At 35.3% G+C, this 15,678-nt stretch overlaps 1 protein-coding gene across 13 annotated transcripts in view; it reads left to right on the forward strand.

The window, feature by feature from the left end:
• Positions 1-15,678, forward strand: part of ERC2 (ELKS/RAB6-interacting/CAST family member 2) — a 1,259,367-nt gene that overhangs the window by 477,665 nt on the left and 766,024 nt on the right. For 10 of the 13 annotated variants that reach the window (XR_001899786.3, XR_001899782.3, XR_001899781.3 and 7 more), the window contains 3 exons: positions 8,476-8,505; positions 9,397-9,590; positions 15,646-15,657. Coding sequence is in view for 10 of the 13 variants with exons in the window: in XM_031662799.1 (XP_031518659.1) it covers positions 8,476-8,505; positions 9,397-9,590; positions 15,646-15,657 (236 nt within the window). In the remaining 3 variants the exon portion in view is untranslated. The remainder of the gene's footprint in view (positions 1-8,475; positions 8,506-9,396; positions 9,591-15,645; positions 15,658-15,678) is intronic. The other 3 variants (XM_017955374.3, XM_017955375.3, XM_017955369.3) reach the window with 2 other exon arrangements.

The following is a 15,678-nucleotide window of genomic DNA, read 5'->3' on the forward strand; positions in this document are numbered from 1 at the left end:
ACCCCAGTGGTGCGTCTCTAATATGCCACTGTGAACTTTTCAGTCTTTTCAGTGACTAATTCAAAAGTCATTGACTGACTTTTCTCCTCAAGTTAATTAAACTAACCCATTGGTTTGGCATCCCGGGAATATAGCCAAACTCTCATTATTTTAACTCCCCCTGTCTCGGTGTCTAATTCTTTTTTGGACTGATAGGGATGCAGCATGATGGATTTTCTACCCTTAATTGTCTTTTAAAAATGACTATGTTTTTCTTAGTTATAAAAATAATATATGGTTACAGTTGAGAATTTGCAAACATATGGAAGGCTATAGAGGAAAATTAAAAAATAGGACATCTCATGGCACAGAAATAATTGCTGGAACATTTGGATTGTTCTCCACCTGGACATATTTTTGTTGTTGCTGTTCTTTTTCTCTCTTTTTCTTTTCTTCTTTCCTCTCTCCTCTTGCCTTCTCCTTCCCTTTACTCCTTCTTTCCTTCTCTCTCTCGTGTTCCTTTTTCTTTTCCTTATCTAACACTCTACTTCAAAGTGTTTATTTAGGTTTATATATATTTTTTTACATTATTAGAATTTTCTCATATAATGAACTATTCCTCCAAAATACTATTTTAATGATTGTATACTATTCTACTCTATTTGCTTTTTCCCCTAATGTTGGTAATTTCTTCCCCCAACATCTTTTTTTTTTTTTTTTTTTTAAACTTAAGACGAGGTCTCACTATGTGGCCCAGACTGGTCTCAAACTCCTGGGCTCAAGGGATCCTCCTGCCTCAGCCTCTGGAGTTGCTGAGACTACAAACATGTGCCACTGTGCCTGCCTCCTTCCTGCGCCAGTGATTTGAAAAGATCCCAATAGTTCCTACTATGTTGAGTTTCCGAGGAATTCTACCAAAGCATGCTTCTTCCAGCACTGATTAAAGATGGCCTTTCTGCCGCACCTTGGCCAACATTGAGAATTGGCATTGTACATAACTTTGACACAAGCTTAGGTGGAAAATTTTTTCCTTTTTAACTTTTCTTTCTTTAATTGCTACTGAAGTTGAGGTTTTTCAGTACATTTATTAGCTTTTTGTATTTTTTCTTATGTAAACAGTTTAAATCAGTTGAGCACTTGCTTTTGAGCTTACTGTTTTGTTCATTAGTTTATATGAGTTATTCTGTGTTTTATATAGAATTTTTGCCAGATTTGTGACAGTTTTATTTAGCTTGAATTTTTTTTATGTATATAGAGAACAATTTTTAGGTTATTGACCTGCGCTTTTCTTTAGGCTTTCCTCACTGCCTTTATTCTGGAAAGTATTCTCTGATTTCACTTACCTATATTTAAAATGTTTTAATGTTGCTTTTTATATCAAGTTAAGCCCTTTATCCATCTTTAGTTTATTTTTATTTATGTTGAGAGGTGAGGTTCTAATTATATTTTTCTAAATTATCAACTGATTATCCAGCACCATATATCAAACAGTTCTCTCTTTGTCCACTGATCTTGTTACTGTTTTATTGAATATGATGTTCTCATTTGGGTGAATGTCTTAGTTTCTAAGCATCTGTTCAGTTTTATCGATGTCTCTAATTTGTTGGGTCAACATTTTAACTATTGTGTCTTTATTATATTTTTAAATATCTAGTAAAACAAATTACACCTTAATTCTTTCTGCTTTTCATTTTGTCTTATTTTGTTTGAAGTTTTTAGCCTTTAATTGTCTATCATTCCAAGTAAATTTTAGGATTACTTTGTCAATTAAAATGCAAAATTGTTGATTTTAATTATATTTAATCTATAAAATAATTTTAGAATTATTGATATGTTCCCAATATTATTTTTTTCCATTCATAAACATGATCCAACTTGTATTTATTCCAGTGGTTTTTTTACAGTGAAATTTTAATATTTTCCTGTTACAGATCCATGATATTTCTTCTTAAAGATAGTCTTAAGCATATCTATATATATTTAATTTTTAGGTTGCTATTGTGAATGATATATTTATTATTTTATTTTCTAATCAGTTATTGATAGCTAGGAAATTTCTTTTATTCTTGTATGTTTATTTTCTATATGGCCACCTAACAAATTTTTGGTGAATTATAGTATAGTTGTTTTTTGTTAAATAAGATAATTTTATAGTCAATTCTATGTCTGACAGTCTACACTACATTAGAGTGAACAAGGATTAAACTTTTAAGTGCTCCTGCAAGTATTATTATTTCTAGAGTAGAAAGGAACCTTTTACTTTTTATCTCCTTTTACTTTAGTCACTCTATTGCACAAAGTGATATCTAATGACATTTCTTAGGAACCTAAAATTTTGCCTTGATATCATTATTTTTCTTATAACCTTTCTGCAGCTTAACTATCATTCTACTCCTGGAGTTTTGTCTTATTATTGTAAACACTGTGCAGGTTATCTTCAGTTCTTTTTCTTCCCTTGATTCTTAATTCTAAACAAATAATATGTGTTTCATCAGTCTCAAATACCTTCTTTGCTGTAGCCCTTGTGGTCATTTTAGGCAGAGATGGTATCAGGAGTCTTTCAAAAAATTTTAATAAATCTCCAGACCTTCTGGGTCCCTCAGTTTAGTGCTTCATAGAATACCCTTGTTGGTACAAGGCAAATGACTGATTTGTAGGCACTGGGCACAACCTTGCTGTTGGCCAGGGCACATTTGAGACACCTCTGATGTTCCCCACCATTGGGGCCCCCAATCCCTAGTAGTTATCCATTTGAAATCCTATCTCTTCTCAATACATATTTAGCAGGGTTCACATTTTACATAAGTGTTTACAAAAAACATAACAAAAGCCAAAAAGCAGGCATTTTTCATTCCAGAGAGATAGAAAAAATTCTTGTTAATGTTCCGTGAGGTCTTACTGTTTTGTAGGTCATTACAGGACGGTATAATCCCAGGAACATAATGGGCTGAATTATAAATGCTTTCACAGTCATTGTTTGGATATAGCAGTTTCTTTTTATGATTTTTAAAGCCTATTTCTGAAAAGTATTTGATTCACTCTTAAACCAGTTATCTCCCAGCACAGCGGAAAGTTGCAACTATTTAAGAGATAATTCCAGGCATGCACATAGCATGTGTAAACATATGTATACATACAAACACACACCCTATAATTGATCCATGCTTTCAGTGTCTAAAAAACTCAACTAATATTTGCAATAACACTCAACATTTGAAGCCACATGCTTTGTTTGAGGACATCCAGATAATTACCTCAGTTCTCCACATTGCTAATTTTAGGAAATCCCATAATTAGAAAGGATTACATTAATAATTACAGTTTTGTTTGGGGAATCTTTGAAAGTATTAAGCATACAGTTGTTCTTTTGTGTGTGTGTGTGTGTGTGTGTGTGTGTGACAGAGAGAGAGCGAGAGAGAGAGACACAAGAATAATTTTGAATATTTATTTGTATTTATTTATACATACCCTATTTGTTCCATCTATGAAAAGAATTTTTTTTGGTATGGTTGTTTTAATATGCAAATTTTTGAATATTCTGAATGCAGTTAGCTTGAATTATGAGTGAATAATTTCCTTTAGAACTAAGATATATAGGGGCTGGGTGTGGTGGCTCATGCCTGTAATCCTAGCACTTTGGGAGGTCAGGGCTGGAGGATCACTTGAGCTTGGGAGTTGGAGACCAGGCTGGGCAACATAGCAAACCCCATCTCTACCAAAAAAAAAAAAACAACTAAGATGTATAACATTTCAAAATATATCATTATTAGTTTCCAAATGTATTATTTAGTCTCAGCTATGATGCCCGGTATTGATTCATTGTATTTTAAATGAAATTTAATTTTCTAAATTAGGAACTGAAAGTTTTGCCTTGATATTGTTATTTTTCTTATAACCGTTCTGCAGCTTAACTATCATTCTACTCCTGGAGTTTTGTCTTATTATTATAAACACTGTGCAGGTTATCTTCAGTTGTGTTCTTTTTCTTCCCTTGGTTCTTAATTCTAAACAATAATATGTGTGTTTCATCAGTCTATAATAGAGTTATATCAATCAGTCTATTATAGAGTTATAATATGTTATATATAACATATATATAATGTATAATATGTTATATATAACATATATATAATGTATAATATGTTATAACATATAACTCTACAATTACCTTAAAAATTTTCTTTTAAAATATAATATTTCGTTTATAACTTAGAATTATGAGAATATTGAAATTTCTTTTGGAAGACTGTAGTCAAATATAATTTTTAGAATAGTTTCTATTCCCTGTCCTGCTGTTAAGATATGAGAGGAATATTAAAGCGCTGTCAATGGACATTAAACCACCAACACGCCACAGTCGAGAATCATATTTCTACACTGCCTAAATTTAGCAAATTATTGCTAAAACCCAGAAACAGCAGGGAAGAAAAGTCATCAAATACATTGGTTAACATTCTGTTTTTATTTTATGGTCATGAGTAATTATTTGTTTATTTTGAGGGAATTGATTTTTAATTAAAATTGGTAGGGTCTATTTCAAAGGGAACGTGTTATATAATATAATAATTGAAAGTTCCCTGCCTTGTTTCACAGCAGGTTTCTGGACCAAAATTAATACTTTCCTTTCTAGGGATCTGAAATGATGAACTGCCATTTTATTGGAAATAATCAATGACCAGTCTTTATAAGATTAAATGTAGATAAACTTGTATGATTTTGATACTTGACAACCCCATAGTTTGGCTTTAGCCATTTTTGGCTTCTTAACTTCCATTTAGATATAATATTAATCCGAAGTTTTGCCTTATTTCCTGAAGTAGTTATAAATTCTTTCACTAAAATAACTACTAGGTTATTGTAACTATAGGTTTATGTATTGCTCATCCCAAGCCATGGTCAGAGTTCTCTTAATGCCTGATCTAGGCTTTTAAAGTCAGTTCACATCAAAACCCAGAGGCCTACCCACATCAGTGAGGCTCCAGAGTTTGTTTTGATTATTCCCATTTGTGGGGAAATTTCCTTACATATGGAAATACAAGAAACATAATTGGGAGTCCCTCAAAACTTACTGATGTAATATGCAATGCAGACATTTCTGAAATGTCCTTTCCACATTTTTTTGTGTTTCTATAAGATGCTTGAAAGTTGCTCTAAATGTTTTAAGACGTATTTTTGAGCAGAATCAGATACCTGGATTTGCCTTTAAACTGACCTGTTTAATCAGTGGAATTAAATCTCTATATTAGTGAAAGAATGCTTATTGATATTCCTTTAGTTTTAATGACTGGTGGATGTCCTTGAAAGTGACGATGAGCTTGCTATATTCATGGTAAATAAGATCTGAAGCCATCAAAAGAAAACTCACACCAATTTGTGTTTTTAAGAGGTAAATTCCTGACTAATGACAATAGGAAGACAAAGTTGATGTTCCTTAGAAGTATAGAATGGGCAAGCCCTCCCGGACCTTGTTGGGGAGCTAACTGCAAACCAACAGATTCTTAAGGAAAAATATTACTGTGCATTTTCAATTTATGTCTTGAATTCATTAGAATGCCATGTTTGGAATTTACTGTGATCATGATTTATTCAAATCTATTTTTTTCGCTGTAGTGTCTAAAGTATGTTAGATCCAAGTCTGTTACCTACTTTTGATCTCTGTTAGGAGCTACCAGTCCAGATTAAAGAACTCATGTTGTGATTTGAAAAGGCGAGAATATTGCCTAAATACAAATAAAGTGCTTATTTCATTCCATTTTTGGAGGAAGCTCAGGACTCATGATTTTGAAGGAAGCATTGGTTTAAAAAGCTCAATTTCCTCCACTATTTTATTTAGTATAGAATCATTCATGTCTGTAGATCGTGGTAGAACACATCCATGCTGGTTACTAGTTAAAAATTTCAGCCCATCCTCTGAAAAACTGTGACTCAGGCTGAATAGAGCTGGTTATATACAATATCTTTTGTAAATCCTTTAGAGGCTTTTGCCTCCAATACCTAAGCTTAGTTGGGGACTCACCAGCCTTCCCAGTCATGTGAAACTCTCTTTCATTGAGTCTTTACATGGACCCTAGTAATGATCCAAGAAGCAGCTGTTTCCCTGTCATCTTTATATGACTTTTCCTTAAAGCTTTCTATTGATTTAAAAACATTTTAAATGATATTTTAGTAGCCCTTCCAAGAATTCTGGCACCAAGATTGAAAGTGGCTTGACATAAGTTCTTTTGCCTGGAAATCAGTAGATACTGATATAGAGATAGAGAGATTTAATTCACAGGTATTCTTGAGGTTGTCTATTCATTTGATTGATTGATTGATTGATTGAGATGGAGTCTCGCTCTGTTGCCAGGCTGGAGTATAGTGGCGTGATCTTGGCTCACTGCAACCTCCGCCTCCCGAGTTCAAGCAATTCTCCTGCCTCAGCCTCCCGAATAGCTGGGACTACAGGCGCGTGCCTCAGTGCCTAGCTAATTTTTGTATTTTTAGTAGAGATGGGGTTTTACCATGTTGGCCAGGATGGTCTCGATCTCTTGACTTCATGATCCACCCACCTTGGCCTCCCAAAGTGCTGGGATTACAGGCGTGAGCCACCGCACCTGGCTGAGGTTGTCTATTTATTTTAAAAGTCTCATTAGCACTTGAAGTATGATCTATTAATAATAGATACTGGGCCAGCTGTAAACTCGGCTCTGGTCTTCATTCTAATAACATGACCTAACTTCAGCATATGATATCAGCAGTAGTACAGTCTAGATTAAGGCACTTTTTTTTACTAGGCTTTCTGTGCCTCTAAACATCCCATGAGTCCTTTCACCATACTTATTTACTTGTTTGAAAAGACTATGAACTCATCTGATTTCACCCAATGTTGAAAAGTGGCCTTGGATAATCCTCTTTTCTTCATGGAGCTAAAATAAGGAATATGTGTACATACCATCACTAGCAGACTATGCTGTCTCTGTAAACCTATCAGGGAGGCTTTTTTTTTTTTTTTTTTTTTTTTTTATAAGGAGTATGTAGTATCTTGTCAATGAAAACCAAATAAATCTATTAACTTAGCTGAATAACAAGCTGTATTTCTGGGATGCATATTATGAAATAATAATTATAATAAAAACAAAAGTGAATAATATCTTCCCCCATGTTTGTCATTTTGTAGTTTTCACGGTTTTTAGGCTAATGAATTTGCCTAATCTTATGTAAATATAAGATGCAGGACTGGATTTAGAATCTTGGTCTTACAACTAGTAATCCTGTACCCACTTATTAAAAAGAGACAAATAGTAATAACAATAAAAACAACAACTAAAATAAGCCACAGCAGCTAACTGCTAACTATTTGTGAACTTTTGAAAATCAGCATCAGGAAAGGAATTTTAACTCTCATAAGAAACAGGCAATCAAAATATATTTATTCATTTGTTTTGAGTGCTTCCAGCTGCTTATTACTCAGTTCATTAATTCTTTTTAAAAAATCTTAATAGCATTGGTTGGATAGTTCAAGAAATGTCATGAAAAGGTTTTTAACTGCTGTAAAAGAATCGTAATACAGTATAAAAGTGAAAGAGAGGTTAACACAAAGTTTTTTTTTCTTTAGCTATTTAAAAGCTGTATATTTTAAATGCTTTTCTCTAACAAAAGTAATGATTCATATTATCACAAATTGAAACAGGTATATGGAGTAGTTACTTTCTTTTAAAATAGGATTTCTGCTCTACATTTTTAAAGTGGAGATTAGGAAATTTAAATATTCATTACTTAAGCTTAAAAGGAAATTATTAGATAAATATACTCCTAAAGGTATATTAGCTCAGGATTCTCTTTCAGATTATTTTAATTATACTGAAAAAGTTTAATAATCTATTATAATGAAACACAGAGTGCATAGTAAATAAATGAAAATAAATGGTTTCTGAAAAATGTTGGTAAAAGGGAATAAACCAGTATCTGATAGTGTGTTGAATTGACACATTTTTCTCAAGCTTTTTTTTGTATAGTTGAGTTTATTTCTTAAATAAGGAAATCTTAGATTTAAGAACATGAAAGCAACTTTTTCCCCTTTATCCTCATGCTTAAATAATATGTTACATGCAAAAATATTATTTCTAAAATGATTATTTTGTCATATGAAATTTATTTTATTTATACTAATTTTTGAATTTTTTTTCTACTAAACCATTGCAAAGACTGTCAAACCTTCTAACCGTAGTATTAGTATTAATTTTTCTAACCATGCATGATTCATTCAATCCCACAGTAGCTGTAGCTTGCTTGCCTTGTTTTTTCCCTGAAATTTTCAAAAAAGTATATTAAAACACAATAAATATCTGCTCCATGTAGCAAGACAGCAGAATAACTTAAGTCCTTATAAATTGTTAACATTTGATTATGTCACCGGTGGATTTTGAAGATACATACATATATGACTTATCTGAACTTTCTATGTTGAATGTGCACTGTTGTTAAACTACTTGTTTTTTCCCTGCCTGCTCTTTGAAGAAGTCAATTAGGAATAATGGGAAACAAGGGGTAGGCAAAACATTGCAGTGCAGTGTTATTTCTATCTGTCTGGGAATATTTCAGCCAAAAGTTTATTTTGGGAAAAAAAAAAAAGCTGTAACGCACTCTCTCACACACAACCCACAAATACTTTGGCTGCAAATTATTCTGCAATGTTGTTGCTGTGTTGTTGCCTGTCTTTTCTTGTGTGTGAAGCTGCCACCCACCCATGCATGTATTTGCAGATTCTCGTCTGTGTACTTGTTCATGAATTAGCTCATCCTCCTCCTGGTTTAGGTTAAATTTATTTAAGAGAATGAGAATTTATGGGTATAACTGTTAGCTGGAAAGCCCTTCCTCACCTCCAAGCCTCATTTCAAACTATGTTTCCTGCTGAAATTTCTCAGTGGGATGACATGTTCAATTATTAGTCAATCCGTCTCTTATATGTTATCTGGCTTTACATATGCCCTTGATGGTTCTTGGAAGATAATCTAATATCGTGTTGTTTTGGTGTCTTTGTATTGGAAATGGAAGCATTTTGTATGAATCACCTCCTTAACTGTGAGGAGTTGAATTGTCTTAGGTCTGCTTGTCACATGACTGGGAATAAAGACATCACAGTCTCCAACCCCACTTTTTTGGTGGAAAGAAAAGCTAAAAGTAGCAACATTTAATGGAACAAAATATCAGTAATTGAAGAAACTCCCCTGTGAAACTCTAATATTATTTTAAAACCAACATTGTTCTAAGGTAGCTGAAATGTGTGATTTTTATATTTTGCCTTTTCACTGACAATATACCCATAAATCTTGGTGGTGATTTTCTTTCCAAAGTTAATTTCTGGGCCATTGTTGACAGCACTATCTATTGCTCTAAATTGTTGTCTTAACTGCATTCTTTACAAATGTAATGTTGAAGGCACATAATATTGAAGATGACTCCAGGATGAACCCTGAGTTTGCAGACCGAATAAAACAGCTAGATAAAGAGGCGTCTTACTACCGCGACGAGTGTGGCAAGGCCCAAGCAGAAGTGGACCGGTTGCTGGAGATCCTCAAGGAGGTGGAGAATGAGAAGAATGACAAGGACAAGAAGATCGCAGAACTGGAGAGGTAAATTTTACAGTCATGTAAATTGTTGACAGTGAGAGAACATGGACTGCGTGGTTGCCCATCTCCGGTTATGGTGGATTTGGACTGCACGTTCATATTCCAAGTTAGAAACAAGTCATAAATGAGGAATATGGCCTGTGAAAGATGACATTTCTGTGGAATGCTAAGAATGCAATTGGCTTATCTTCTGAGGGATTATATACTTCTTCAGTGTTAAAGAAAATAGTGGTCAACTTTCTTGAGTGATGTCCATGATCTAGCATTTTTTCCAGTGAAGTGTGTAAGAAATTGGGGCTTTGACTACCCAAAACTTCAGTTCTTTTCCATCATAGGTAAATATTTATGGTTTAGTTTTGTCTTGATCAAACAACCACCACCACCACCACCACAACAACCGAAGAATATAGTTGAGAATTCTTCATTCAAGATAGGGGAAGAAGGAAGGAGCTCATATCCTTTGGATGTCTCTTGGCACATCACAACAAATTCATCCTGGAGGTTTATCTCTTAAGAGGACCTTTTAAATACATATACTTGAATAGGTCCTGCGTGATAGCAAATTCTGTGTAAAAACAGGGAGTGTTGAATCAGAGTATTTAGATTTTCGGATAAACCATATCCATATTGTATTTATGTATAGTATGAATGTGAAAAATAAGCTTGCTATCAATGTTTTTTCCTGTACTTCATGTAAGCAAAAAAAGCTTTCTGAAAAATCTTACATAACTCCATAACCTCTGCAGATTTCTTATTGGTTCAGCAATAAGGCAGAATTTGTCTTTCCCAGATTCAGTTCATATGGAAGAGATCACCAAATTTTGAACAAACGTGTGAATGTTAGCCAGCTTTGATCGAGATACTTGTGAAGCCCTAAAGGACTTCAAGACATACACAGAGTAGCTCTCTATCATCTTGTGGAAAGATCGTGGGCTTCAGTGACAGAAAGACCTGGGTTCAAATTTCGCCTCTACTTTTTGCCAGCTGTGCAGGCTAGAGTGCAGTGGCATGGTCACAACTCACTGCAGCTTCAAAGTTCTGGGCTCAAGTGATCCTTCTGCCTCAGCCCCCTGTGTAGCTGGGACTGCAGGTGCACACCACTACACCTGGCTAATGTTAAAAAATGTTTTGTAGAGATCAGTTCTCACTGTGTTACCCAGGCTGGTCTCCAATTCTTGGACTCAAGCAATCATCTGTCCTTAGCCTTTCATGGCCTTGAATCTTGTTAGAAGTGAGTGAATCTCTAAAAACCTATTCAAATGAAGCTTTGCAAGCAATTGGTCCCCAGGTAAATCGGAACATGTATATCATTATGAACAGTCAAATGCTAAAACAAATAAATTCTCAAGGCCAGATATGGTGGTTCGTGTCTATAATTCCAGCACTTTGGGAGGCCAAGGTGAGAGGATGGCTTGAGCCTAGGAGTTTGAGGCCAGCCTGGTCAACACAGGGAGACCTTGTATCTACAATAATTAGCCAGGTGTGGTAATGTGTGCCTATCGTCCCAGCTACTCAGAAGGCTGAGAAAGGAGGATCACTTGAGTCCAGGAGTTCAAGGCTATAGTAAACTATGAGCCACTGCACTCCAGCCTGGGGTCAAGACCCCTCTCTCTAAGAAAAGAAAAAAAAAATCTCAACTTTGTCTCTGTATTAAACAAATAGGTTAATTTCCAATAAAATTTCAACATTTTTAGGTATAATGTTTGGTGCATTCAAATTCCAAATCAATTAATATTTCTCTTCATAATTTTAGCATTAGTTTGATGATAATCTGATTTTTATTCAGTGTGATCAATTTTAGCAGTAAGTCAAGGATTTCGTTTTTTTCTGAGGTAACTGTCCAAAATAGATCTCTAAAGGGCTTAGTTTTAATTTTAAAATGTGGGGATGTTCTGCTAGTCTGCTAGTTCTTAAAACGCAAGGAGCACTGTGAGTTTAGATGGATCTATTTTGGAGCTACATTTTAGAACCAAAATTTTTCTTTAAAACACTGACATGAGATCACAGGAAAGTTATGATCATGTCTCTTTCATTGACTAGGAAACTGAGATCTTGAAAAGTTAAATGACCTTCCTGAGATTGGGCCTATAGTCAGAAAGTTGCAAAACTGTAATGTGGGTTTCCTGATTCCTAATCCACTGCTCTGAGAAGTGGTGAGCTATGTGGAGGATGCCCTAGATAATAATATTAATAATTATAGTAGTTTTATTTGTAATACTAGGGTATGTATATTGTATGTATATTCTGTGCTTCACTGTGTGCCAGGTACTCTGCTAAGCACTTGAGTTGCAATAATATATACCTTTTAGTCTTACCCACAATACAGAAACTATCATTATTCTCATTTTACAGATGAGAAACTATGATTTATACAGATTAAGTAACTTCCTCCAGGTTGCAGAGCTTATAAGAATCAAGTCGGTATTCGAACTCAGGGCTGACAGATGAGCCATTGAGAACAATCCCTTCCACTAATGGGCCAGAAGAAAGAAGCTAGTACAGCAGGACTAAACAGTCATGCAGCCAGCAGAGAGCCTTCCTGAGCAGGCATTGCTGCTGGGCTGCAAGAGATCTACCTCTTTATTAGCATACAGGAGAGAAAGTGATATGCTTCATGTTTAGATGGCATTTTTTCTATACTAAACCAGCCCCCCAGAACTGTAATTGAAAATCAGGACAAGCTATTATAAACATTTACATATAAACAGCTTAATGGTCTAATTGGACAAACAGATCTTAGCTGGACACTATTGCCTTTAAATCATCAAGAATATTCAGATTTTTATTTCTTCAATATGGAATGCATTAAAGCAGCAGTGATTTTACAGGCATTTATCTTTATGCACTTTCTGCACATTTTCTTTATCTCTGCCTTTGTCTCTCCTTAAAGCTGATGCCTCCCAGGCACTGTAATTCATAAAACGTGTGGTGGGACCTGAGTCTGTCCCAGTTCTCTGCCTGCTCGTGTCTCAGGTCCAGCAGCAGAGCATTGTCTGGGAAATGTCTGAGCTCCAGCCTCAGCCCAGGCCCCTAAGGAGGTGGGGGTGGAGATTCAGAGGGGAAGTTTCTTGGGAAAAAGAAGGCTCAGCCTTGGCCTGCCTTTCTGAAGCATTATCTGCTATGCTACATGTGTATTCTGACAAAAACATCTTCCCTTCAGTTGTCAAGCAGCCTTTTTCAAATTGGGCAATATTGTCATTTGCTGGATAAAACTACAAAATTCATACCTCACAATATTGAGAACTAGAGTTCTTAGCAAAGTGACATGTATCTCCATTTTGGAGCCATGGAGAAATGTTTGCAATAAAATTTGTAATTTTGAAAACCAAAAATTGAACGTGAAATAAATTTGTGGTCTCTAGCTTGTAATGTGACCTACCAGAGTGAAAAGACCTCTTTTAAAAGGAGCACATGTTCTAAAATATTCCAGAACTTCAATTGTATGCAACAAAAGGCACAGGGTTAGGAATAACTCAGACAACCTTGACACTGGCCCCCCTCTCTCTCAGAAAGCAGTATGTGTTTACTTTCTATTCTATTAATCTTCCCATTCCAGATAGCACATGGCTGGCATTTACACAGTGCATTTCCCTCTTAAATTCTATGTGAGTGACGTTTCTCATCAGCCATTAAAGGTTTTGGTTTTTAAAGTGCATGTTGCTCTAGTGTGGTCCCACGTGCAGTTATGCCTGTAAACTCTTGCATGGCCCAGTGGGGAGCTTCTGCCTTGGACTGCAGGCAGTTCAGGGAAATTTGCTACTAGGTGGGTGGTGGTCCTTGAGCAAGGCTCTGAGAGTTGGTCCAAGTTCAGCTGAAGTCTTTATTCCATCCCCAGTGTCAGATGTCACGTATATTACACAAGCTAGTGGCTAATTAAACCTTAGAGGCAGTGAAATATGTAGTACTTCTGTGTCAGTGTCCATCACGGTCTCTGAATTTTATTTAAAGTTTCAGAATTAATCCTTTGGTGACTTAGGGGAAAGAGAGAGGTTAATAGAATCTGTCAAGACAGACCTGCTGCCACTATATTTCTCACATCCCGCCCATGGGAAGGAATCAGTTGGGTGACCTTTCATGTAATTATCTTAAATATGTAAGGGATTTTGTTGGTTTTTGTCTAGAGGATGAGAATACCCAAATTGAGCCCTCAATCACATACCTCCCCAATGCGGAGAGAAGGCTGGATCCCTGGGGTTCCACTCATAAGACATAACATCAGAATGGAAAACAGACTTCCACTTAATTATCTGGTTGGAGAAATAATATCACCAGACATTTGGACACTGAGAAATCATTTTAGATGCCTAAAAGAGCCTTATCTAAGTTTGAGGAAGAGAGTGTTATTTTTTCTTCTGATTTGCTCAATAATGTACTAACATAATTTCCTTGATGCCTTTCAGAGCTCCTTTCAAAACATAAACTTAAGTGTTATTACTATTTTTTAATTATGATAATATGTTTTAGAAGTTTCATGGTACATGGAAAAAACTTGATGCCAGTTTTATTTGTTTTGATATCAATGTGTCTTGCCGGGTAATTTTCACTTACATTTGTTAATGTATTTGAAAGAATTTCTTGAAGACAAGGGCAGATGGTTATACGCCATTCCTAGCAACTTTTTGGGGAAGGTCATGGACATCACGGACACCTTTGAGAGTTTGATGAAAACTAGGAGCCCTTGAAAGAGGCAACTACTTCTGAAATGTGTGCTTGCTATTTCAGTTTAAGATTTCCTAAGGCTTGGCCACAGACCTTGATTTAATTACCTTTGATCCAGAAGGATTTGAAATGGCAGCTGGGGCCAGTGTTGCCAAAGTCCCCACAGTGATCGTGTCCTGACAAAACTCTCATTTTCGATCAGTTGCGCATTTATGATCACAAAACACTCGGCAGGGGGATTTCAGATACAAGGGATTATCAAATCAACACTTTCCCCATGTGGTTAATCTTAAATTTTCTCTTTTCAGTTGTATCATTGTAGTCAACACTCTTTTCATTTGAATGTTCTAGCTTAAGCTTTATCCTGAGGATTTATTTTATTTTGTTTTGTTTTTCCTTCCCATGTGAAATACCTAAAACTACTTTTTTATAGTATGGAATGGTGGGACCCCATTGAGCAGAAAGCTGGAAAAGTATTTGCTTATCCACTTTGTTTTTGCAAAGGACATTTTACAGATCAACAAAATGAATGTCCACTATGTGCTCCTGTAGAAGATGAATATGGTTTTTTTGTTTGTTTGTTTTATTTTATTTTTTTGCTTGACAATAGAGATTATTGTTTTAACCAACGAGAAGGGCATGCTAGATATTTTTATACAAACAAAAAGTATTAGAACTTGATATTTTCAGTAATGAAGTTGGAACTTATTTTTCTGACTGAAAAAAATTACTCTCAGCTTGGGAAGTTACTCTGTCCTTGCTGGGGAAGCTGATAGGTGGGTGGCATGCCACCAAAAGCCCTCCTCACAGGGTCTTTGATCATTGCTAGGTGCAGTGCTCTGTAAGCATCTAAAATGGAAATCTTTGAACCGAAAGCCAAATTGTCAGCTCCTTTTGGTTTTCAGGGATGAAGGAAAAATATCTCATAGGATATATCCATCCAACTTACTGGTTCAAGTAAAAATCTTTCTGACATGAGCACTTACCCAGGTCTAATACCTTAGTAGTTTCCATTTCAGTTTATTAAATAATAAAATTTTATATGCACACAGATAGGAACTTTCTCTATAAATATTCCTCCAGAGAAGGGCTGATGCTGTCATTGTACTGTGGGAGCACACCTCTGGTTCCCATCAGTGCTTTCTGTAATTATACGTATCAGAGCAGATACCAGTTTCTTTGGTATGATATTTAATACAACAGCTTACAGTGTGTGCCCAGGGCTTTTGGGGGTAATATAAGATAAAAGTTTGCTTCGTTTGGTTATAAACCTGCTGATGTAACATCTGTTGGCTATATGTTTAAAACTAATGCATTTCCTTCCTTTTATTCTCTTTTGCTATCCCTTTTCCTTTCTGCTTATCCTCCAAATTGCTGCTTTCACCCTTGCTCCAATCAGCTTGACTCTCAGGTCAGTAATTTCAGTTTTTCT

Source organism: Papio anubis, chromosome 2 (genome assembly GCF_008728515.1).
Source record: "Papio anubis isolate 15944 chromosome 2, Panubis1.0, whole genome shotgun sequence".
Taxonomy (NCBI): Eukaryota; Metazoa; Chordata; class Mammalia; order Primates; family Cercopithecidae; genus Papio; species Papio anubis.